This window comes from Spermophilus citellus (genome assembly GCF_964194105.1).
Source record: "Spermophilus citellus genome assembly, chromosome: 15".
Classification (NCBI taxonomy): Eukaryota; Metazoa; Chordata; class Mammalia; order Rodentia; family Sciuridae; genus Spermophilus; species Spermophilus citellus.
Window position 1 is genome coordinate 78,510,335 of NC_138195.1, and position 25,594 is coordinate 78,535,928.

Below are 25,594 nucleotides of genomic sequence, written 5' to 3' on the forward strand. Positions count from 1 at the left end.
TTTGTTTTCTCTGAAAATCTGTGGGACTCTCCTAGCCTGATGCTCTCTTGTTCTGACAGGTGCACAACACTTTATAGCATCCAAACTTCTTTTATATGTACCTCTTCAGCAAGGCAAAAACATTACCTTCTCCACTTTGTAGATGGGAACACTGAGTCTCTAAGAGATCAAGTAATTTATATAGGTTCCGACAACTGAAGCTCAGGAGGAAGAACATTTGCCACCTCTCCCTTCTCTCTCCTGATAATGAGGCTTCACCATTAGAACTTGATTCCTTTTGCTTAAGGCACCCACCATCCTTAATTCCAAATGCCTCTGGGAAAAGAATTGTGTTTAAGCTAGCATCAATGTTTACCTCAATGTAAACAAATTTAGAATCCTGCACGCACACCTGGAATCCCAGCAGTTCTGGAGGCTGAAGCAGGAGGATAGCAAGTTCAAAGCCAGCCTCAGCAAAAACGAGGTGCTAAGCAACTCAGTGAGACCCTGTTTTAAAATACAAAATAGGGCTGGGGATGTGGGTCAGTGGTTGAGTGCCTCCGAATTCAATCCCCAGCGAACCGTCCCCGCAAATTTTAGAATTCTTTATTGAATTCATTTTTAAGAATATGGAGATGTTAAAAGAAACCAGGAGTCTGAAGAACTGAGACAACCTAGAATATGGAGACGTGGGGAAAAAAAAAAAAAAGCTCTATAAGATTCCCTATTTGGCCCCAGGCTACTGCCTTCATCACCTGGTGATTTTTGAAAATTCTTCATCAGAGGCATCTTATGACAGAAGAATCCCATCTTGTCACCAGATCTGTTAACAACAGTAAGTCTGGGAAAGCAAGAGCGAGCCTCTGCAGTTTTTGGTAGGGAAACCTCAAATCATCCGTCACAATGGGTTTCTGGCTTCTACAGAGAGACAGCATTTAGGTATTTAAACTTTAATGTGAGTAATGCAGGAATAGTTTTGCAGACTGTCAAATGCCTCTTCTTGCTGCAGTGGAGCAAGAAAGCCATGAAGGGCCAGGCACCAAGTCTTTGGCCAGGCGAAAAGGACATTCATTCCTTTACCCCAGATCCCTGTTTTGTGCCACTCATGTTCTGTGCCAGACACCAGGGGCTGGAGATGCATGGTGGAGGTGGGGGCAGGGGTGTGAGAGAGGAGCAAGGTGTGCCACCTGCCCTTGATGAGTTTGTAGTCTAATGAGCCCTGTAAGTTCTGGACATGGGATAGGAGAAGCCTAGACTCAGCTGAGCCAGGAAGGGACTGCCAGGCTCAGAAGTCCAGGAGAAAGGAGGGCAGAATTCAGGAGAGCAGAGATAAAGCTCCAGTAGCTGGTGACTCTCAGTGAGCTCCAGTTTAGGGTGGAGCCTAGTTATCCTCTGCCCATGTCTATACACACTGGTGAGTGTGGGGGTGGGGGTTGGGACATGGGGAGTGGTTGAAGAAGGCCAGTCAGCACTTTCAAGGCAATAGGAGAAGCAATCTCAGAGTCCTCCTTGTTCTGTCATCCTGCTTGTCTTATAGTGCCTACCCTCTTCCTGGGCCTTTCTTGGAGACTTCCTAACAGATGAAGGCAAAAATAAGGGCTCCCAAGAGAAGGAATTGTGAGCTAGTTCCTCAGTTCATTGCTGGATGATTCCTTTCCAAAGGGAAAAAGTGCGGGGGGGGGGGGGGGGGGGAGAAGGCCAGGAAAATTCTGGGGATTAGGATTCAAATGACAATGAAGATTGTTTACCAAGTCTGAGTACAAAGACCACAGAACAAAGAGTGTGGGGAAGAGACTGGGACATTGTGGCAAGCTCCAAGGAAAAGCTAGAGGTTGGAGTGATGAATTTAGGCAGAAAAAGCTAGTGAGGGGAGAATGGAAGAGGGAGGAAGAGCACAGCTAAAGAGTCCAGGATGGCCCAAGTGGTCCATGATGGAGGGAAGAGCATCCCATCCCAATGCAAGGTGGGGAGGTCTCCAGGCAACTCTCCCACCCCCTTCTCAGTAATTAACCAGCCTCTGTGTACATAAAAGACATAATTACAGGCAAAACAATTCCTTTGATGTAAGAATATAGAATGTCTGGGGGGAAAGAGGGGTAAATAAAAGAGAAAACAATCTTGTTTTAAAATGCAAACAAGGCCAATGGAAAAATGTTACCCAACAAACAAATAGTCCAAACAAACAAGCCAATAAATAGAAGGCTGGGAAAATAAGACCTAGGCTGAACAGGCACCCTAGATAATCTGGGCCAGCCACCTCACTGGGCATTTTTGCTTTTCTGTCAGAATTCACACATCTTCTTATAGGGGTGGCTGCCTTCTCCTCCCCTACCTGTTCTCTGCAGATATTCTCAGCAAGTTTCCAAAGAGGCCAGTTTACTTTTGGAATCAAAGCCCCAGAGAAAGGGGGTTACAAAGGGTTTGAATGGCTCCTCCTGGGAAGCAAAGCTAATCGGGAATGGAGCTGAGCTTGTAACCCAGCATCCTGGATGCCTGTCCCGTGATATAACCCTTGAAACACTACTCTTTCTACTGGGGCCAAAGTTTATTAGAGAAATCTGTTAATTGGGGGATGGAAGGAGGAGGGAGCAATGCAATGCTAATATGATTTAACACTTGATGGGCTCTGAAAAAAAAATAAAGAAGGGGCTTCAGGCTTTAGCTAGGCACATTCATCGTTCCATATACATGTTACCAAAATGAATATATGCAAGCAAACTGTATGCAAGACTCTGGGGGTACAATAGCAAAGACTTTGTGAAACAAAAAGGCATTTCTCTTGCCTCCACTGTGTCTCTTGTGGTGCCATTGTCTGATGCTAAGAACTCACACAATAACAAAAAACAATGCCCCTATGATGGGGGGACAACTTGATTTGGCACCAGCAGTGGTGTTTTCCATGGGAATGGTGGGGGGGGGGGCATGGCTGACTGTGGGAATAGTGCAAATCAGCACTTTTTTGTAGATTTTCTTCAAGCCATTGTTTATTTTGGCTTTGGTCAGATCTGTAGCCCAGCTTGAAGATTCCCACTGGGCTTTCTGAAGCTCACAGACCTATGAGAGATGGAACAGGGATAAATAAATAATTACAAAACAGCCTTCCCCTGCCTCAGCACTCACGTGTGGAGTGTGCCTGGCTCGGTGGGTGTGCCCATACTTGTGGGTTGCAGTACTGTATGCGTGACCCAAACCACCACTAGGGAATTAAAGAGAAATCAAGGTTTTCTCTGGGCTGGCTGGTTCATTGTCTTTCTATCACCTTTCATTTGGGGCAAGGGAGATCAGAGTTGTTTTGCTCAGATGCATCAATTTTGTTTTGTGTTTTGTTTTGTTTGCAAAATGGCATTGGAGGAAGCATGTTTGAAATTGTTTATGTACAAGGTCTTCCTAAAGTCCTTAGACATTTGTGGGCATTTAAACACAGATAGCTCAAGTTGTGGTTCTGATAGAAACAAAACAAAAAATGCCAGTAATTATGCTGATAATGGAATATGAACTTTTATCTCATAGCACTTAGATGCTTCTACTTCACCCTAGCCAAAAAATGCAGGGATCAACTATGCAAAATTTGTCATGAAAAAATGAGCAAAGAGTATGTGTATAATTATTATAATATGGTTCAAAATGTAAATGCATTGGCTTTAAAGTTTCTGATTGTTCCTGTCATATCAGCAGTAGGTTTTTTTTTTTTTTTTTTTTTTTTTTTTGAAGTGCACAAAGGCTTTTTTTGCAGGCTCTTTGAGGGTGTGTGTACACATACTCTGTACGTTTTATATTTTACAAAGAAATGTACTTACTGTCCTTTTTTTTTTCTTTCCAAAAAGTTTCCATTTCCAGTAAGAGGCTTTGTCGCAGATGTGCATGAAGCTGCCCCTGAAAGGGGTTGGGGGAGGGCATGGAACACTTCCAGGTGGCAGCATTCTCTGTGTGCTCCATGTGTGGTTCCCCTGAAAGAAAATTCCAGATGATCTTGTAAGTTGACAGTGTTTGGATGGATTTTTCATAGGGATGGTTTCCACAGAGGGGTAGAAGAATCTTGTTCACTGCATTTGAGTTACATCAGAGTCAGAGACTCAGGCTCTGACTGAAAAAGATGGTATTATGGAACTGAGTATGCTAAATGCAGATATGATTTAATCCACACAAACAAATTCTCAGAGGTTTCAAAGATGTGGAAACTTAGGCCAAGAGGGGTAAAGGAATTTGCTAAAGTTCAGACAGTCTGCATGAAGCAGACCTGGGAGTCTTCTCAACAGCACACCAGAGCAACCCTCTTCTACTCCTGTGTCTCCCACTACATGCTCAGGCCTGAAAAGCATCCATGATTGCTGACAGCAGCAACATTGAAACCGCGTCAACTGGGATAGGTAGGGGTCTTCAGATCCAAAAGATGGAGTTCAACTAGGGGTAAGGGGTGGTTCCTGGGCTGCTACATCTGCCTTTGTGCCCCTCTGACAAATAAAAGGGAGTCAAGTGTGGAGGGCCTGGGGTGTGAGCTTTGCACAGCTGGACAGAGGCTAGGCAGAGGACTTGGAGAGATGCTTACATCTCCTCCTCTTTCCTGCAAAATAACTTTGCATTTTAAGGGTTGAAAAGGAGTGAGTAAATCTGTAACCTGGACTTGGGAGGCCTGGGGATTTCATTTAGCTGTGTGAAGACATGACACAGGTGCCTCTGTGCATGTGTGTATGAGAGCAGAATGGGGAAAGGAGTTTTAGTTTATATAATTCAATTCTTCTCATTTGAATTGGGCCTTTATTGAAAAAGAAGTAAAGAAAAAAAACTGAATGTTGTGGCCAACATGTAATCCCAACTACAAGGGAGACTGAGATAGAAGCAAGTTCGAACCAGCTTCTGCAATTTAGCAAGACCCTATCTCAAAATGAAAAATAAAAATGTAGCTCAGTGGGGGTGGGGTGGGGTTGTAGCTCAGCGGTAGAATGTTCACCTAGCATGTGCAAGGTGCTGGGTTGGATCCTCAGCATCACATAAAAATAAATAAATAAATAAATAAATAAATAAATAAAGGTATTGTGACCAACTACAACTAAGAGATTAAAATAAATAAAGTTAAAAAAAATGTAGTTCAGTAGTAGAGTGTTCCTGGATTCCCAGTACAGCAAAATGAAAAGGAAAAATAAATAAAAATAATTAAAAAATTAAAAAATAAATAAGTTAATTAATTAAAAATAAAATAAATAAATTTAAAAATATATTTAAAAATTCATAGCAGCTACCATTTTGGGGGGAACTTACTGAGTGACAGGCACTGTGCTGGATGCTTTTGGAGATATTATTTTTTTAATATTTATTTTTTAGTTTTAGGGGTGGACACAATATCTTTATTTTACATTTATGCGGTGCTGAGGATCGAACCCAGTGTCTCGTGCATGCTAGGCAAGCACTCTACCACTGAACCACAACCCTGGCCCCGAGATACTATTTTTTTTTTTTCTGGGAAGAAAAAAATGTTTTAGGCAGGTGCGCACTAGAGATATCGGGTACTTTTTCCATTCTCATCAAAATACAGAGCTCTACTTGAGCTAAGATTTGGGGAGAGGCGGGGAAGGGTGCGGATTCAAGCAGGGGGCGGTCCCTGCCTCGCTTGTCTCCACCTTTTATTTTGACCGGTCGGATGGTGACAGTCTAGCACTAGGACCCAGGCACCAGAGCGCCTCCGTCTGTCCTGTAGGTTCATTCAATCTCCCATACACACAGACCCACAGCGCGAGACAGAGACACACTCACACACACTCACACACACAACTGCACGCAGCGAGGCTCTGGAAGTCAGGCCGGCTCCTCGCCCCGGCGCCTCCTCCGCTTCAGCAGGCCGGGTCTCCCTGGGGCCCCAGAGCTCGGCCCGGCCGCGAAGCCCCGTAAGAGGACGAGCTCGGCGGACCCCCGGTCCTCCATGGGCAAACGCGGGCGGCCGCGCAAGGAGGCGCGCTGCGAGGGCGCGGGGCTGGCCCCCGCCGCGCCCCTGGCCGCGGCCGCGCCCCAGCCCCCGGCCCAGCCCGAGGAGCCGGCGGGGGCCAAGCCCAGGTGCCCCTTCTCGGACATTTTCAACACCAGCGAGAACTCGATGGAGAAGCACATCAACACTTTTCTGCAGAACGTGCAGATTCTGCTCGAGGCCGCCAGCTACCTGGAGCAGATCGAGAAAGAAAACAAAAGTAAGTTTGGGGGCCCCGGCTCCTCCTCCGCTCCCTGCTCTTTCTTTCTCGCCCACTTGGGCGACCCCTGTCGCCTGCTCGGCCCGCGCCCCTCCTCCCCAACACACACATCAACCCTCGGCAGTAAAGCCGGTGACACCGGAGAAAGGACACGCACGCACGCACAAAGCTGCTAAAGATGTAACAAAGACTAGTGAGGGGGAGAGGGGGGTCTGTCCGTGCGTTGGTCTGTCCGTCTCCCTCAGGCTGCGAGGACAGCCCCGTAGCGGAGCGGGGGAGTGTTGTTGTTTGCTGACAACTGAGCCGAGAGCTCATCTCTTCGAGGTCGCCTTCCCCCCACCCCCCCCCACCTCCTCGGAGCCTTCTTGGGCAGACAAGTGTTGTTTTTCTGTTGCTCGTTCCTGGGTTGGGTGGGGATTAGAAGCCGAAAGTTGGAAACCGTAGCAAGCTCAGGGGTTCCAGAAAGAAAACGCACAGACACGCTAAAACAATAACAACCACCACCACCACTGCCACCAGGCAGCTACCCACGGCGTGGGCTCGGGCTCTGGCTCTCCCTTCTGTCTACTTCGGGTTTTCCTCCCCACTCGCAGGAGGACTGAGCTCAGGCCGTCAGGTCCACGGACACAGCCCCCCCCCCCCGCCTCCGTTGCCCTGGGGTGCCACTGCCTCCAGCCCCCAAAGAAACAGGCCGGCGGGGCCAGACAGCACCAGCAGCTCGCCGCGGACCCGCTGTCCTGCGCTGGGGAAACTTGGCGAGCGAGACGTGGCTAGGAGGAAACTTTGAAATCTCACAGAAACAATAGTTGGGGAAGAAGGTGTGGGCTGTTGTGTGCGATTTCTTTATTTTTCGGGAGAGAACTACCGAGTGAGCGCGCAGAGCGAGCAAGGCAAACCCCTTCCAGGGTCGATTTCTACTGTCCCCCGACCCCCAGATTCAGGTGGAGAGTGTTGCGGTGTGTTGCGGGGGGGGGGGGGGTGCTGAGAACTCCACCCAGGCCTGGCTTCCTTTTTGTATTTGTTTGTTTCATTTTTGTCACTGCCAGCCGGTCCCCAGCTCTCCCCAGGCAGTAGACTCACAGCCCTTACGGGGGCACGCGTGTGCGGCGTCTCCAACACCGTCCTCAGAATAATAGCTAGGAAAAGGAAGAAGGGGCCAAGACCGACAGAAGGAAACTGGGATGTTTAATCTGTCCGAACAAGTAGGATGATCAATGAGACATGAGAGAGCGAGCAAGAGAGCAAGCAAGAGAGAGAAATCCGATTGCAACGTGTCAGATCTTGCACCCCCCCCCCCACCAGCCCAACACAACAACCCTAAAATACAAAAACATCATCGCTGACCGACACTCCAGGCCTTCAGGGGTATAGTAACGGTGTGATGGCAGTGCATTTGTGCAGACGTTGTAAGACCAAAACAAGGATTTTTGTGTTGGGAGGTCGGTGGTGCGTTCTTTTCTTTCTCTTCTCGCCTGTTTTCTCGGAATGCTTGGGTTGCGAGAGAGGTGCATCACAGGCTGTGTAACCGAGTCGCTGGGAGATTATTAAGGGTGTGTATGTGTGTGTGTGTGTGGGGGGGGGTGCATTCATCTGGAGGATAGTTTCTGAAAAGCGAGAGCTGATGGGGAGCTGGGTGAAGACGTGGTTTTGTTTGGTGTGTTTGCTTTTGTTGCAGGGGGAGGGGCGCGATTTCTTTAGCCGTCCCCTCCCGGGTTCCCGGTCTCTGGAGTCTGTCCCGTGGCGCCGGCCCTGACTGGGAGTGCACCCAAAGAGGGCACCTTGGCAGTGTGTAGCGAACCTGGCTTGCCCCCCCAACATACCCCAGCGAGTCGTAATGAGGAGGCGGCCAGAGCTTCCTCAGCGTCCCGCGCCCCCCCCCCCTTTCGCACCCGCAGACAATCGGAGACCTCCCTCCGCCCCACCCCACCCCCCCGCCGCCCTCGCCGCCGCCACCTCCTTGTTTACCCGGTGCCGGGGCTCCGGCGTGGCCACCAGTCACGTAAGCAGAAAGCCGGGCGCGCCGGGCCGGGCTGCCCCGTGTGGGGAGGGCCCGCGGCGGTCGAGCGGGGCTCTAGAGGCCGGTGAAGCCAAGGGGCTTTCTCCCGGCCCCTCTCCCGAAGCACCAGCGCTGCAAACCTGCCAGCCCCCCAGAGGGGCTCGGGAGCCTTAGCGCCCCAGTCAAAGTCAACTTCGTGTACGTAATCAGCCCCTCGGCCCCGCAGCCCCCCTCCTTCGGCAGGCTCCCCAAGGGAGTATTTTTAGCTCTCTCGGCTCTTTTCGCCACCGCTGTTTGGCTGTAAATGACGTGATGCCAACGGCCCCCAGATTTCCCCGAGAGCGTGGGGCGCTGCACCGTGTTGGGCTCCGCTGCAGGGGCCCGGCTCCAGGCCCTCGCCCGCTCCCCAACAGCTCACGGAGACGGGGGGGTGGTGATGTCCGGCAAACTCCAGCGACCACCCGCAGGACCCTCTATTATCCCCGCGGCAAACTGGAGCTGCCCACGGGGGCCACTTATCCTCCCTCCCCACTCTCCCTCCGCCCCCAGGTCTTGGTCTCCCGGTACGGAAAACGGCGGGCCCTACATCTATTTCGTTTTATTGGGGGCGCTTCTTCGCGCTGGCGGCGCTCGCCGTTGTTTTCTGCTGGCTGCACACAATGCCCGCGCGTCACGGCGGTCCGCGTGTGCACAGCAATAACGCGAGTCGGGGGGCGGGTCGTACGTGCGCCGGGCTCGGGCACTGCGGGTCGCTCCGCGCGCGCGGGGCTTGTTTTGCTCCAGAGCTCTGCTTTCCGAAACGCTTACATCATTCAGTTGTTGGGGGAGGGAGAGGGATCTAGGCGTTCCGATAGGATTCCAGCAATTCCCAGGTCCCTAGTTTTTGGAAGGAAGCAAGGACCCTAGCTCTTTAGTTAGTAAGATGGTGTGGGGGGTGCTCAGGTTTTGTTTGTTGTGCATCTTCTTTATAGGTCACTACTGCAAAGGGCATTGCTGGCCGGCTCAGGTGCACAACCTCTCCGCCTTCATTTCAGCGAGTTCCCCTGTAATCACTTGATCTCAGTTTCTCCGCCTCCTCCTCCTCCCCCTCCCAGCTCGAGACACATGGTTTCCACATGGAGACAAACTTCTTTCCTCCGACTGGACTTGACCTAGCTGCGTCGTCCAGCCAATCCGCAGCCTCCCTCTCGTATGACGTCACGCGTTGCTGAGGCCGGAGACTGGGGGGCGGGGCCAGGATGCAGGCCAGGAAATCTCTGGGAGCTGTAGTGCAGCCAGCTGGTCCAGTCGCTTCTTAAAGGGACGCTTTTCTCCCCAGAGACTAATGTTGGCCCTTCCATTTCGGGTTCTGTGAGACCTTCCGAGATGCACCGAGAGCCCCCCGGTCATGAGTTCACAAGTTCCGTTTTTACTGTTTGCAAAGTAGTCACTTGGCAGGAACTTGCCTTATTTTCCATTGTAGCCAGAACTGCTTTTCATTGCCTCCTTGAGGTTTCCTTACTAGGAGTGTTCACCAAGCTGCGGCCACAGCGCTGAACTATTTCCAGTAGATAGGGTGAGTTTTCTTGGGAAAGGGGTTCAAATTGAGTTACTCAGTGTTGACCATCCTCGGGATTTCCTAGGAAATGCAGGTACATTCTCCTCAAATGCCAAACTGATATGAATATTTAGGAGTCTCCAGTTGAAGGCCTCCAGAAATATTAGTCATGAAGGCTGTGACCCTGTTATCACAAATTCAGAATGTATAAGTAAGTAAACATACCTATGGCATCATCACCTATATGCTTGTGGAATCCAGTGGAAGGGAGGCAATTAAGGACTAATAATTAGAAACAAGATTTAGTTCCTGCTTTGGAAAAGGTTAAAACTAAAAGGGAAGAAGAGGTTTACAAAAGGGATGTTACATGCAAAAAAGCTGTTTCATAGCTATGAGAGCAGATACAGTCTGGAGAAGAGAAACTAGCTTCCCAGTGTCTGGGGACAGTGGCTTTGGAGGCAACACTTAAGATAGGGAAGGATGTTTAGAATGGGAGCAGAAAGCCCAAGGTTGTGTGGCTCTCTGGAGTGGATTACCTGAGTTTGGGGGTGGAGTGTTAGGAAGGGCACAGATAGGCTACACAGCAGCCTCTTCCTCCTAGTGGAGGAAGCTGCTGTTGGGAGTTGCCACTGTGTGGTGTCACTTGGCCCCACCCTGCCTTCCTGACTTAATCTCCTCTGCCCTACCATGAAACCTCTGCTCCTGTCCAGCAGGTCCACCAGCAAGCAGACTTCACAGTCATGCCTCTGTGCTTGACTCAGACTCCTCCTGCTGTTTAGAATACCCTCCTGCTCTCACTCCCCTGGATTTTCTATCTCATACCCTCCCTTTGAAACTTAGGTCAGTTCCCACCTGCTCCATGAGGCCTCCTTGCTATTTCAGCCCACTTGGCTCTATTTCTTGGATCAGAGAGATGGGAGAGTGAAAGCTTTGCAGTCATATGGAGCAGGAACCTAGATTTCTACTCTGCTACTTACTGGCTGTGTGACCTTGGACACAAGTTACTTAGCCTCTCTGAGGTTCCATTTGTAAAACGTACATAATAATAGCACCTCATCACTGCTCAACAACTAAAGGAAGCACTGTTTTTAGACATTTAAAAGAGTACCTGAAATATAATAGGTGCTGAATAAATAGTAACTTCTCTGAGCTTTGGCAGCCATTACCATGTAATTCTCTACTTGCTTCCTGTGCGTTGGCTTTATCCTCACAGGAAGATTATTAGTATCTTTTTTTTTTTTTTTTTTTTAAATATTTTTTTGTTTTTAAAGAGAGTGAGAGAGGAGAGAGAGAGAATTTTTAATATTTATTTTTTAGTTCTCGGCAGACACAACATCTTTGTTGGTATGTGGTGCTGAGGATCGAACCCGGGCCGCACGCATACCAGGCAAGCACGCTACCGCTTGAGCCACATCCCCAGCCCCGATTATTAGTATCTTAAGGGAAAAGATCAACTATCATATTTCAGTATATGTCACCCGTTATATATAGTACGACACCGGGCATACAAGTAGACACTTAATATAAATTTCTTGATTGGTTGGATTTGTCCTTTCCTGGCTATGGCATGGTGATCAGGTTAGAAGGCCAGGGAACATAACAGATTTTCTGAAGACTCGCAGAAGAGTTGGAAATACTGATCTCTGACTGCTATTGGTTGATAAGACCAGGGCCTGTGAGATGATGGGTCAGACTTAGAGAGCTGAAACTGAGTTTTGTCCTTAGCTGTGACCCTGAGAAGTTAACTGGCTTAGAAAGCAGGGTGCTGGTGCAACTTATGCTAACATGGAGGGCTTTGGTGGCAAGTAACACTCAATTGGGTCACACTTCTGCAGGGGGGGCATTTTATGATGAATTAATTCATTCCACAATTATAGATTGAGCATCTACTATGTGTGATTGCTTTTTTTCTGCTAACTCTGTGGGTTGATTTATGGTGGGCATGGAGGAACAGGGTATTTGTTCTTAGGAGACTTGTGTGAAGAGCATGGTTAAATCGGTCCTCTGTTTCCTCTGCCTCTTAAATTGTGTTCCCTGTATTCAACTTTCTTTTCCCCCCCATTTAAGTATGATCTCTGCCCAGTGGTCAATGCCAAAGGTAGACTTTTGAGCATATCACTGTGACTTTCAGAGTCCCAGAGCTTCCAGGGACTGGGAAGGGGATGTAGGGAGTGGGGACAAGGCCTTTGGAAGTTAGGCAAGCTGAATTGGGTCATTCCTGCTTTGGGGGGAAAAGGAGGTTCCCTCAGGTACCAAGGGAAAACAGTAGCTGCTTATGAATCTTCTGTCTCTAACCCACATGCTGTCCCATGGGCACACCTAGAAGTGGGAATTTTTCATTTGGGGGATGTCCTGGCAAAAATCTAGAGGTGAAACTGCAGGAAATGAAGAAGACACTATCATGCAGCAGCAGCAGCTACTTGCATTGTATAATATAAGTACTGGCTGCCATTGATTGAGCACGGACTGTATGTATACTCAATATAAAGCTGAATGCGGGTCACCTTCTCCAGTTTTCACAGCAAGCTTATGATGCATGCAGTTCTATTATCCCCATTTTACAGAGGAGGTAACCAAGGAGGTTGCCAGGGGTGCTGGTAACTTTCCCAAAGGTCACATGGTTAGTAAGTGGCAGAGCTGAACTTGCAACCTAGGCCTCCCATTCCAGAGCCTGCAGTCTTAACTAGACACACGTGTGCTCATTTTACAGCCAAGGAATGAAGTCCAAATGGGTGAAATGACTTGCTCAAGGTCACCCAGCAACGTGAAACAGAGCTGGTATTTGGAACACCCTGTTGATTGTCCAAGGTCTTCCTGCAATACACCTTGCTTAGAAAAGGCTTGGAAGTGAGGTTGGCCACAGAATAGCCAGCCAGAGAGGGTTTTTTTTTTTTTTTTTTTTTTTTTTTTTGGTTTTCTGAGTCCGTCAACCCGTCTGGCCCTAACTCAAGTTTGGGGTTCCTAGGAAACAACACCCCCTCCTGCAGCTTTTCCCAAGTCTATCCTCTGGGCATATTAGAGGACTTGGGGCTGTTGCTATGGTACTGGGGCCAACAGCAGGTTCATCAAAAGCCGGGTCTTTTCCCTTAAAAAAAAAAAAAAAGGCAAAAAACCAAGCCCTGCAGAAATGAATTGGCCACAAAGATTTGCATCAGTCATTGTGGCTTTTTATGTTTTAGATCCCCCTGCCTCCCCACCCCACCCCCTCCTCCTTACCACCACTGCTTTCTATAAATACAGTTGGATAAATATTGATTTAAACTGGGTTTCTGGAGGAGAAGCACATGCTTGCCCTGGCTTGGTCTTCACTTAGATACCACCAGTATGTCAGGCCTGACACACCTAACCCCCGACAGCTCTGGCTTCCAAGTGACCGGCTTTGGGGAGGTGAGTTGTGGTTTTGTGGCTTTTGAGGTTAAAAAAAAAAAAAGAAAGAAAGAAAGAAAGAAGAAAAAGTAAAAAAAGCAATAACCCAGCAAGAAATTGAAATCTTCTTGCAGAGTGAAGTAAGCAATTCTCAGTAGGCAGGAATGGGGGAGGCTTATGACAGTCTGCCTTCTGTACCATCCTCTCCTTTTCCCATTCTTTCTTCCTTTCCATTTTGGGTTTCATGTTTAAAGGAGGCAGGTGGTAAAAAAGAGCATCAGAACCAGAAGGAGCCCCTGAGGTCACAGAGCTTCTATCACCCTCTCTAAACAGGCAAGGAGGCGGAGGCCCAGAGAGGGACAGTAGCTCACTCAAGGTAACACAGCAGAGACAGAACCAGGTCCCTCCTGCCTAATTGAGAATGGGTCACAGACAGAGCCCCAAACAGCTTTTGTTTTACAGGTCAGGTGCTCATAAAGTCAGCAATTCTCCAGCCTGGTTTACTGATCCCAGGGTGTGTCCGGTTATTGCTGAGGTCATTGCAACATTCTTAATGGTCTTTCAAAATGAAGCTAATTTGAATTTGCCATACTTAGAAAAATATTTTCTTTTACATGTGGGGGATGGGGAGGAGCCAGAAGGTGGTGACAGTAATGACCGCGTTACCCCAAATCCTAACTAAGGAGGAGGAATTCAGTCTTCCCAAGGAGGCCTCCTTCTGAAGATGGTGGGTGTTCAGAACTCATACTGAGGCAGGGGTAGGGGGTTGGGGGTGGGGGAGAACCTGACTTCAGTTCTGCAGGAACAGATACCTGCTATCTGAGTTTTGTGCTAAATTTAAGGGAAGCAATTGTCTCAGATATCATTGTCCCTAGGGGGCCTGGCCAGAGGTGTTAAGACTGTCACCGTCTGACTTGATTTCTCTGGCCAAACTAATGGGCACTTGCCATCATTATTCTGGGCTAAAGGCTCCTCCTTTCTGACAGCTTGGCAGAATGCTGTTCATATGAACTCCTTGTGAAACATTTTGAAAGTTCAGGAGACCCTTGCTTTGAGCAATAAATTTCCAGGAAATATATGCAAACAGAATCCCTTTTTTTTTTTTTTTAATATTTATTTTTTAGTTCTCGGCGGACACAACATCTTTGTTGGTATGTGGTGCTGAGGATCGAACCCGGGCCGCACGCATGCCAGGCGAGCGCGCTACCGCTTGAGCCACATCCCCAGCCCCAGAATCCCTTTTTTATAAAATTTAGATTAGAAATATTGTCTTGAAAAGGTTATTGCAACAACTTCTTTGATAGGTTGTAGAATTAGGCTGCATGCCAGTATCTCTCTCTAAATTTGTTCTGTGCATTTTTTTGTTTCTCATTTGGTGATTAAATGGGTATTTAAGAAGCACATACTTGCTAGGTCCTGAGTATTGTCCTGCCCTCATGGAGTGCGGACTCCATCTCAGTGCCGGGTTTTGGAAATTTCGCTGTCTTACCGTGAGCCCCCATAGTATGAAATGGCGTTTGACTTAGGCTTTGTGTGTTTGGTTCTAACCATTAGCACAGATAGGGTAAAAACTTATCCTGGACTTCTAAAAGGAGTAATCCTTTTCCTTGCTGCCCCCTTTTTGGGTTTGTCCTTGTAATTTCTACAGACCTGACTTAAAAAAAAAAAACAAACAAACATAAAAACGCCCGAGCTTAGGAATCCAAGTACCATGTAAGTAGCCTTGTAAATAAACACATTCTGCTCTCAGTTCTTTACAAATGGGGCCTCCTGCCCTTGGAGGAGTGTCCATTCCACTTACTGTGGAACCCACTCTCCCATACAAGATGCCCTTAGTCACATACCTCTAATATCCAGCTCCAGTGTCTGCTAAGGAGATTTAAACACAGCCAAATTAGAAAGATCAACACTGTACTGAAGGAGAAGGAGATTGGGAAATTCAAACTGAAGCCCAAAAGGGGGATCTGGATTGCCCACTATCTGAAATATTTTACTCTGTATCTTTGCTGCCATTATCAAGGACACCGAGTGAAGATGGTTTGGACGAGGCTGTTGTACTGAAGTGGAGGGCAGACCTGTTTCTGGCCATGGGTGGCAATTGGGAGCTGGTATGACCTTTGATTTTATTTCTTCAGGGTCCAGAGCTACCTTCTGGGGTCTCTGTGCCATCTCCCTCTTACTTCCATTCATAGCCCAACCATCCCTGTCCTGTTTCTCAGCTCCAAACTTCTAAGTGCCTTGCATATAACCCTCATTCTTTGTACCAGATGTAAAGTTTAGTTTAATGCAACAGATAATTTTAGAAGAACCATGTATGGCTTCCAGTTCAAGTTGTGTATTCCAGCTCAAATATTAGCCAAATAGAAACCAATAAACAATTCTAGTCTGTCTCCTGGGAGTCTGATAACCTGTCCCCAAGAGGGCTGCTGATAAGTGCAATCTCTGTTTTCCAAAGGAATAGTGATAATGGTCCCCTTTTACTGGGCATTTACTATGTGCCAGCACAATGCTAAGTGCTTTAAATGGAATCCTCATGAACATCCAAGAGGCAGGTGCAATAATCATCCTCATTTTCTAGAGGAGGAAAGCCCCCTCTTTCCCAAGGCCACCTGCTGACCACAGTGGAGCTGACACTCTTTCTTCGTTAGGCTCTGGGAGAAGCCTCAGGGAGCCTGAAGCTAGTAAGAGGCAAGAAATAGAATCTAGAATGTTGGAAGTCCAGGCTGAGGGTCCCTTGGGGATGCTTCCCTGGAGTGACTTCCTTTTCTCCCTGCTTGTCCTAGGCAGAGAAAAGGCAGCCAAAACCTTAGTGGTGTTTCGGGGACTGACACTGAAGCCCTTTCCCTGGAGGATGATGGTCTAGGGTGTTGCTGCTGACGTGTACAGTGCCACCTTGCCCAGCAGCCCCTGGGGAACTCACCCGACCAGTAGGGCTCCTGTGGCTTTGCACGTTGGATTCTCAAGGCTGTGACTCCACACCCTGTCAGGCCACACTAGGCTCCCGGAGGGCGTCCGAGCTTGTAGGGCAACTGGGCTGGAGCCAAGGGCTTCTGAGAGAAGCCAGAGGAGAGAGGCAAGTGTGCACTGCAGAGATGAGCTGGAGGCCTCCGGCTGCCACTGTGACGTTGGGGCCAGCTGGTTCCTATCAAGCGACGTAGGTCCAGCCAGCCTCTTCCTCTCCCGGAATGAGATCTAGGAAGCAAGAGTGCTCTTAAGTATTACCAGGTTCATGTTACTCCCTTGTTTAAAGCACTTCAGAAGTTTCTTTACTGGGTTGGGGCTGTGGCTCAGAGGTAGAGTGCTTGCCTACCATGTGTGAGGCACTGGGTTCGATCCCCAGCACCACATACACATTAAGTCAAGATATTGTGTCCTCCTATAACTAAAAAAAAAATATATATTTTTAAAAAGTTTCTTTTCTGTGCCACTTAGAATAAAATCTAAACTGCCTGCCATGGCTTCACCTGTGCTTTTTAGAGAGAGTGTGATTCCGGGGTCGGCAGGGTTGGCATCCCCCAGAACCTTGCCAGACACGGGGCTCCCAGGCCCCAGCCCAGACCTGCTGAATCAGAATCTGCATTTACCATCATTCTCAGACATTTGTGTGCTCCTTAAAGTCTGAGAAGATGTCCTAGATAATCTTTGTGACTCTCCAGACCCCCTCTCACTAAAGCTACCTCCCTCTTTATCATTGAACCCTTAGCCAGGCTACTTATTACAATTTCAGTTGTTTTACTTATCATGTGTCTGTCAGGCTAAAATATAAGCACCTTGAGGACAGGGACCAGAAGTAGTTTAGTTCATTATTCTATCTTCAGCATAGTGCCCAGCGTATGATAGATACTTCAGAAATATATGTTGAATGAATGATGAATTTTCTGCCTTTAACTTTCTGACCTAGTGTTTCTTAGCAGGAGAGCTCTTGGGGGCACAGTTCTTTGCAGATGAGTGTGGAATATTGCAAAACTTAACATCCTTGGTTCCCATGCACCGAATTCCACTGGAATCCCCTAATCATTGCAATACTAAGACATTTCTAAAGCCCCCTGGAGAAATAGGATTGCCCTTCACTGAGACCATTGGCCTAGCCAATTTTGTCTTACCAGCACCATGCACACAGTTGGTTCTGTTTATCCCAACAGCTAGAAGGCTGACATTTTGTCCTGAACTTTCTGGAGAATCCCAGTGTCCTAGGATCAGAATGCTAGAGCTGGAAGAGAGGGTGAGATCACCCATGTCTTTGGACAGACAAGAGCCTGGTCTTTTTACTATAAATGCTGAACCCGAGGCTGCGCCCTGGCAAGAGCCAGCAGGGGCTAAATGTGTGATTTAGTGCCCAAGACCTACCAGGGCCGAAGAGTAACCTCTACAAGTTTGTGCCACCTGAAGGCGAGTGGTGATGCCAAGGGGTGGGGTAAGGGCTACTCTAAGCCAGCTCCTGGCAGGGAGTTAGGGTGATCCAGGTTGGGGGCAAGAATGTGGGGCATCCTCTTAGAAGCCGCAAAAAGTCTCTGACAGTCTTATTGTTTTTTAAGGTTTTAAACTCAAGTTGCATCTAACTTGAAAGACTAGATCCTTGCCATACTGAAACCTGACAAATGCAACACAAAGGAAAACTAGTTTATTCTTGCTTCTGAATATAGCTGCAAAAATTCTAAATAGTCACTTGTGGAATTGAGCAGTACTTCAGAAGAATAACATACCATGGCTGACTAGGTCATTGCCAGCTATGGCTGAAAGTCCTGAAATCTACCAGTGTAAACAATTACAGGCACAAATGACAGGAGAATAGTGTGTGACTCCAGTGGCAAATGATGAAAAATAATTCGACAAAAGTATTTGGGAGGCATTCCTAATGGAGGCAAATACTTGATACAACAAAAGCTAGTTTGTCTGTGGTGGGTGGTCTTTTAATTAAAGTGCCATAGTGGCCCCAGAGCTTGTGTTCATCACCAGCAGAGAAGGAGTTATTCTGGGAGTAGCCTTTTCTTAGGGAAGAATGAAACCTGAACAGAAAACCAAAGCAGCTTTCAGATTCTTTTGGAATGTAACTTGATCTTGATATTTAAAGTATTGGGGCTTCACAGGTTTAAAAGACGACTTGCTCCATTTTGGTTTTATTCCCCCTTTAAACATGAATCAACCAGAAAAAGAATTATGGAGATGAGAAGAGAGCATAGGGTTTAAGCCTGGGTTCTAATCCTTCTCCATCAATTTCATAGTTAAGCTATGTGGCCTTGGGCAAGTTACCGTGCCTCTCTGAGCTTCAGTGCCCTCAACTGCAAAATAGAGACTGGATTGAGAAATGAGTTCAGTAATATACACTTCTATGGCATAAACCATGAAACCATTTGGGTGAACATTCACTTGGCACAACCCTAGCAAACCCTTCAGAATACCTTCTCAGTTGCACCCTAGTATGCCCCCCAAGTGGGGTGCTCTGGAGCCAGTTACATGTACATATTAACTGAGTCCTGCAATGCAGATTTCTTCTTGGGTCCAAGTTCATGCAAGAAAGAAAGAAGGAAAAGGACATTCAGGAGATTAATGCATCCATTATAATCACCGAAATAGGCTGCTGAAATAAGGGGCTTTTAATAAAATGGAAGAAGCCCTTTCCTATGAGAAGAGCTGGGTCAGGATGGAAGTCAAGTGCAGCTGTTTGAGCGTTTGCCAGTGGTCTGATCTCACCAGAAAAACTGGAGTTAAAAAACAACAAACTTCAAGATTCAGCCATCTCGGATTAACACTGCCCCCCTGCCGCTGCCCCCTCCCCCTGTCCTTTCCCTTTCTTCCCATCTGGGGCACCTGGGTAGCTTGGTGCTTTTCCGTGAGGTTGGGATGTCAGCCGGCAGCCCTGGAGACCAGAGCCCTGGGAGGAGGCAGCCACCTCTCGGGTTTAGCATTACGTCATCCCTTCTAGACCCAAATTTATCTCGGCTGCACACAGACCCGCAGCTCTGAGCTGCCGCTGACTCGAGAGCTTACGCATGAAGTTAGGCAGGGCTGACTCACTGGGCAGAGGAAGGTTTTCTGCAGTTCTTCACTCTGGGCCCTGGGAGAAGAGGAGGGGAGGAGGCTGTGGTCCTTGTTTTGGGGTGGGGGATGGAAAGATATCTAACTGTTACTGTTCTCATTTAGGACCTCAGAGCTGACCCTCCCCTGTGGGCAACCTTGATTATTTGAAAACCTCCACCCTTCAAGATAATTGCAGAAAACAGTGCTTACATGGCTAAAGCACTTTGCAGATCCGGGAAACTGTCTGAAGCACCAAGTGTCAACCTGGTGACTTTGGACTTGTAACTTAACCTCAGGCCCCCCTCCCTCTCCATCTCTCCTCTCTGCAGAAGAGATATAACACATCAGTCTTCAGTGTTATGAATTTGCAATAATCACTTAGAAATTTGCATTTAGTACACTGTGTAGGGAATGGGGGGTGGAGAGGAGAGGGCACCCAAATAATTGAGAGCTTCACCAACTTTCTTCAGAAGGTAGGTTGTCCCCGTCCAGGTTGTGATTATTAAAGGCCCTGGGGACTCCGGGAGACTTTTTCCATTTTCAAAGGAGATTTCCCCAGCGAGAAATACTGGAAGGAGAAGACAGAATCAGAGACTACCGGTAAGATTCCAGATTCTTTATGCCAGTAGATTTTGGCAGCCCTTACCTTTCCCATTTGCCCAACTACATTTGTAGTGTAAGCTGGGTTCATCTGAGCAAAAGAAAAGCCATGGCTGTCACTGAGTTGCCCCAGACTGAAGCCTGGTGCTCAGGATGGTTTGGGGTAGCATCACTCTCCTGATGATAATACCCAGCGCTTTTTGCTGTGGGAGGCCCTGGTGGCCAAGCAAGGCCTTCAGGAGGCATCCGGAACAGGGAGAAGCAGCGGCTCCTCATTCCTCAGTTATTGCTAGAAAATGCTGGAGATGTCTGTGCATAAACCAGCCCTTCACACTGCCCACTGCCCACCATCACCACTACCTCCTCTCCTCTTCACCATGGGCTGGTGACCTTTGCGTGACTCTCATGCTGTGTCCATCTCCTCATCTGCCTCTTGGCCATGGCTTTTGAGAAAAGGCTGTCAAATTCACCCTAAGGTCGCAGGCCCCACACATCTATTTAACTTTCTGTTACTAATGTGCTCTGGCTCTATGATCTATGGAATTAACCCATCTTGAATTCATGTATATTTTCAGGTTGTGTTACTTTTCTTGGTTGCATATCACTCAGGTTTACCTGCCATTGGGTAAAGTAAACTTTTATTTGTCATAAACTGCCTCCTTCAAGTTTTTGGGGTAGCCTTTTTCAATTGAGACTCTAAAGCTTTAGAGAGGTTCTGGAAATGGTGGAAACTAACTTTCAACCAAATAATTTCTTCCTTCAACAGATGTTCTGAGTGGCATTTTAAGCCATTTCTTGCCACCTCTACCTGACACATCCCTTGTTGAGGATGTAGGGTGGTCTTTACGAACACTCAGTGGGAAAGCAGAGATCTGAAGTGACCTAGCCAACAGCTGAAAAAGCACAATCCCTTTTTCAAAGCCCTAAAAAAAAATTCTCCTGTGGCTTATGAACACCTCTCATTTTGGGTCTCCCAGAATTTGATGGAACATCTGCTTCTTAAATGTTGTGCCAAGTATAACATTTAAATGGGCTAGCAGAACTTTGCAGTTTGTGACCTCATTGGAGCTCCTGTTCACTTGGGGGGGGGCGCGGGGGGGGAGAAGAGGGAGAGGGTGTTAAAATGCAGCATGAAAGCACGAAACCCATAACATTTTTGAGAGGATAAGATGTTCATCCCAAGATGATATTTTCTGCAGTAGCTAGTGGAATGACCTCAAGGAAAGGGGAATTCTCCTCTAAGAGCTTCCTATTACTTTGTATGTCCACCAGCAGTTTTAAATAATCAAGAGTGGGAAGAAGTTATGGATATGTTGACACAGTTCCTAGCATGTTCCTAGATCATTTGCAGTTCTAATCCTCTTGTCTTCCTCTCCCTAGATAGTTGTTCTGAATTGGGGGTGATTTTGTGTCTCAGGAGATATGTGGCAAAGTCTGGAGGCATTTTGGGGTGTCATGCCTGAGGGGTGGTGGTGTGGGTGGTGGTGTGCTACTGGCATCTAGTGAGTAGAAGCCAGAGATGTGGCTAAACATCCTACAATGCACAGAACAGAACTCCTTGCTCCTCCAAGAAAGAATTATCTGGCAAATAATGGCAATAATGCCAAGATTGAGAAACTGTGGTGTGGACTTGGAGGATTTGTTAGATGAAGAAATTGGAGAGAGTGGTAGTGAGAGCTTTTAATATGGTCTCCTTTCTTTAGCCACTGCTTTCAGTTACTTTTCAACCTTTTCCTTCCTTCAGCTTGGGAGGAAACAGTCATCATCATAGCTTCCATTTGAGTGCCCAGTATGAGCTGAGTATTGAAATTATCTCACTTAATCTTCACCACAAGCTTGCTAAAAAGCTGCTGAAAGCAGCGTCCATGTCTGTTTTTGTGACTACAATACACATTGTCCGGGTCAGTGTCGGGCATATAGCAGGACCTCAACATAATGGACAAGTGGAGGAATTATATCTTTTATACATTTAAAAAAAAAAAAAAAAAGCAGGGGCTAGGTTTGTAGCTCAGTGGTAGAGCGCTTGCCTAGCGTGTGTGAGGCACTGGGTTCGATTCTCAGCACTGCATATAAATAAGTAAAATAAAGGTCCATTGACAACTAAAAAATTATTGGGGGGAAATAGAGAAGAAAGTGAGGCGTGCAGAATTCATACAGCTAGCTTAAGTAGCAGAATCCAGATCCAACTGAACTTGGTGTAACTCCAGCACCAAATCACGTATCCACTGAATTATATCCTTCTCTTGCGGCACCAGAATGATTTTACTGGTGTTTTAAAAAGCACTAGTGAAGGACTGAGGAAAAGATAATGTTAAAAAATTCTCTCTCCGGTTCTGATGAAATGATCCTTTATTTTTGAACAGCGATCATGACTTCCCAAGTGTTTCTGTGTGTGCTATTCTTGCAACGTATTACTTTGCTCATTTTGTAGATAAAGAAACCGAGGCACAGAAGTTACAGGAGAAAGTAGTAGTAGAGGACTGGAATGCGGCAGTTTTGGATAAGAAATACTCCTTATACTCCCCGCGGGTAGTTGCTGAGAAACGAGCCGCCTTGGGAGTAGATAGCACGCTCAAATCCTTCCCGCTCAGAAGTAAAGCCCTGGTAACCTCTTAGTCTTTCCACCCTCGAGGGAGAAAAGGAAACACAGGACACTACATCTCCCAGCGGCCATCGCGGAATTCCGCAGGGCGCAGGCGCTATGAGGCGGCATGCGAACTACGACTCCCAGTGTGCAGTGGGCTGGGAGGGACTACATTTCCCGGGGGACAGAGGAAGGGGCGGGAGGAGGCGGGCCAGAGCGCTGCTCCCGCCCCTCCCCCGTGCTCGCGCGGAGAGGTAAACAAACCGCGCGCGGGCTGCAGGCTGCGCGGCGGGCGCGGCGGGCTCGGCGGAGGCGGCGGGGGCGGCGGAGAGCGCGCCGAGCCGCGGCCGGGCTGGCCCGCCCGCCCGCCGCACATGTCCCGGGACGGCGCGGGGCTGTAGCCGCCTGCGGCGCCTCCTGTCGGCCAGGGACGGGAGCGCGGAGTAGCCGGGTCGCCACCCGCGGTGCCCATGGAGCGGGTGCGGATGATCAACGTGCAGCGCCTGCTGGAGGCCGCCGAGTTTTTGGAGCGCCGGGAGCGAGGTAACGACTGGGCACCGCTGTCTGAGCCCGTGCGCTTCTACTCCGCGTGGAACGTGAGGTGCCGCTGGTGAGGGGAGGTGCGCGCGTGTGTGTGAGGAGCGGCGCGCGCGTGAGGCAAGGTGCGCGCGTCTCTTAGTGAGGGGGCGCGCGTGAGTGGCGGTGCGCGCGCCTGCGAGGGGTGATTTGTGTGCCTAGAGGTGCGGGCGAGTTATGTGAGAGGACGCACACGTGGGAGGGCAGACAGCTGTTCGAGAGGGGTGGCGCGCGTGGGCGTGCATTTGTGCTCGGAGGGTGGGGCGTGCAGGACCCCCTGCGCGCGAGGGCAGAATCCCGATGGCCAGCGAGCTGGCTAGGCGACCTAAGCGAGCGTGACCGCCTTGGGGCGGGGCGGGGGTTCGGGGGCTCGGCGACCGCACTGGGAAAGGGCGTCGCGCGTCGAGACTGGGCCGTGCGGGGTGGGAGGCGACGCCGAAACCGGGAGCGGGAAGCTTGGCGTCGGGAGGGAGGAGGCCCCAGGGACTCGGTCGTTGAGGTATGTGGAGGAGGACATCCTGGGACATGAAGAGTTAATGGGGAATTCTGAGGGGACGTCGTGGGGTGGCAGGTAACGGGTCTGGGATATACGGGTGTTTATTCAGGGGGCGCTTTCTGAGAGGAGGTGGGAGGCGGCGGGACTGGGTTGGAGGGGCTCGGGAACCCTGTCCTGGCCAGCGCGGTTGTCTTCTGAACAGATAAGGGAACCCTTTGCCTCTTGCCGCTCTCCAAAGCCTGTGGCTGCAGGGACCCTGGATGTGTTCATCTAGGGATGTCTATTTTGAAGTCTCTTTTTCTTGCTCTCTTTAGAGTGTGAACATGGCTACGCCTCATCATTCCCCTCCATGCCGAACCCCCGGCTACAGCATTCAAAGCCCCCACGGAGGTTGAGCCGGGCACAGAAACACAGCAGCGGGAGCAGCACCACCAGCACTGCCAACAGGTAGCAGTCTAGGAGGGAGGGAACACAAATCTAGAGTCCCTGTCCTACTGACCTGTGTTTTTCCTCTAATGCCACTTCCGGAGCAATACAAAATGGGTTTCTTTACCACTACCCTGGGGATTTGGCACTTTTAAAATAATAAGGTCTAGGAATCATAGCCTGGCTTTCTGTTGAAGAGAAGGAATAGAATATAGAAAGACAAAAAGTTCTTGCTGGGACTGTTCAGATGAGAGGTCTCTTGACTGTGCTGACAGCAAGTCCACAGACTTGGCGGCATGTGTCCATGCCTGTAGCCACATGCCAAATGTAATCTTGGTCCAGCTTTCATTTTTCTTTCCAAGTTTAAGATGATCCAAGAAGAGTTTTTAAAAATCAGAAACAGCTCTCGCAAGATATAAAGCAGAATCAAGAGCATTGTTAAAGGATTAAAAATATTTAGTTGGAATAGGAAGTTAGTGGGCATGGTCTGTTTGTTGTTCAAGGCAGAGGGGAAAGACATGCTGTGGAAGTTTTACATTATTAGAAGATTGGATTGGTATTGGAGCTCTACTACTAAGATATAAAAGATGGTTACTTTTTTTTTTTTTAGAGAGAGAGAGAGAATTTTGATATTTATTTTTTTAGTATTTGGCGGACACAACATCTTTGTTTGTATGTGGTGCTGAGGATTGAACCCGGGCCGCACGCATGCCAGGCGAGCGCGCTACCGCTTGAGCCACATCCCCAGCCCAAAAGATGGTTACTCTTAAAGTAGATAGATTTTTCAGGATATGCTTGTCTTAGAGGTACTCAGACTTAGTTGACTTCAGTTTCTGAAAATTTTTGGTACTGTCTGACTGTCTCTTTATATTTTTCTGGGAAGCCAGTGACTCCCAAGGCTTAATCTCCTGGAAGTTTTCAAAAGTCCTTTATTTATTTATTTTTTTTGGTACTGGGGGATTGAACCCAGGGGCACTTCACAACTGAGCTATATCCTAAGCCCTTTTTATTTTTTTTATTTTGAGACAAGGTCTCCCTAAATTTCTGGGTCTGCAACTTAGGGGCTTCTTATACTCCTTTATATACTCCTGCCTCAGCCTCCTCAGTTGCTGGGATTACAGGTGTGTACCACTGTGCTCTGTTTCAAAAGTCATTTCTTAAAACATTTGCCACCTTTTCCATCCATAAAAGGAAGTTAAATGAGACCTCTATTTCTGATTTCTTAAACACAGAGAACATAGAGAATGATTCATTTTGGGGGATGGAGCAGAGTGAATTGTGAGTAATGAAGCTTCCCTGAGGCTTTGGGAAACTCCATCCAGGTGGTTGGGTAGTTATTTGGGGAGGGAGGTTGAAGAGGGAGCAGTAGGAGATCTTGATGCGGAAAAACCTGAGGGTCCTAGATAACAGAACATGAGGTTAGATCTTCCCACTCTACTTTTCAGATACCACTGAGGCAAAACTAGGATTTTTCTCCCTTTGACTAGCCTTTAGAGTTGCATATTTCCTTTTTGACTTCTTAAGACTGTTCTGCATTTTTTAAACTTATTTTTTAATTAAAAAAATATCCCTTAGTTTAATATTTTAATTTGTGAGTCTAGAGAATTTGGTGTCATATAGTGTGTATGAAGTGAAACTATGTAGTATGATATATAGCACTTAAAAATATAAATTTGTTTGCCCTTAAACTATCAGGAATTAAACCCTATTCAGGAATTATGTATGCTTCAATTCATACGTAGATTAGAACAAAAAAAGTTTTTTAAATTTGAAAATTTAGGAAAAGTACCATATGGGAAACCAGACCTGAGTTCTCTCATGCTGTATGTATTAAGTTTTA

The 25,594-nt window shown here is 47.9% G+C and overlaps 1 protein-coding gene across 4 annotated transcripts in view; it reads left to right on the forward strand.

The window, feature by feature from the left end:
• Window positions 1-5,757: 5,757 nt before the first annotated feature.
• The window catches only part of MXI1 (MAX interactor 1, dimerization protein), a 73,864-nt gene continuing 54,027 nt past the window's right edge, over window positions 5,758-25,594 (forward strand). For 2 of the 4 annotated variants that reach the window (XM_081267085.1, XM_081267086.1), the window contains exons 1-2: window positions 5,758-6,155; window positions 23,643-23,775. In XM_081267085.1, the coding sequence (XP_081123211.1) occupies window positions 5,894-6,155; window positions 23,643-23,775 (395 nt within the window). In that variant the 5' untranslated portion in view covers window positions 5,758-5,893. Of the gene's footprint in view, window positions 6,156-8,123; window positions 8,350-22,494; window positions 22,800-23,642; window positions 23,776-25,594 lie in introns of those variants that run through there. The other 2 variants (XM_081267088.1, XM_081267087.1) reach the window with 2 other exon arrangements.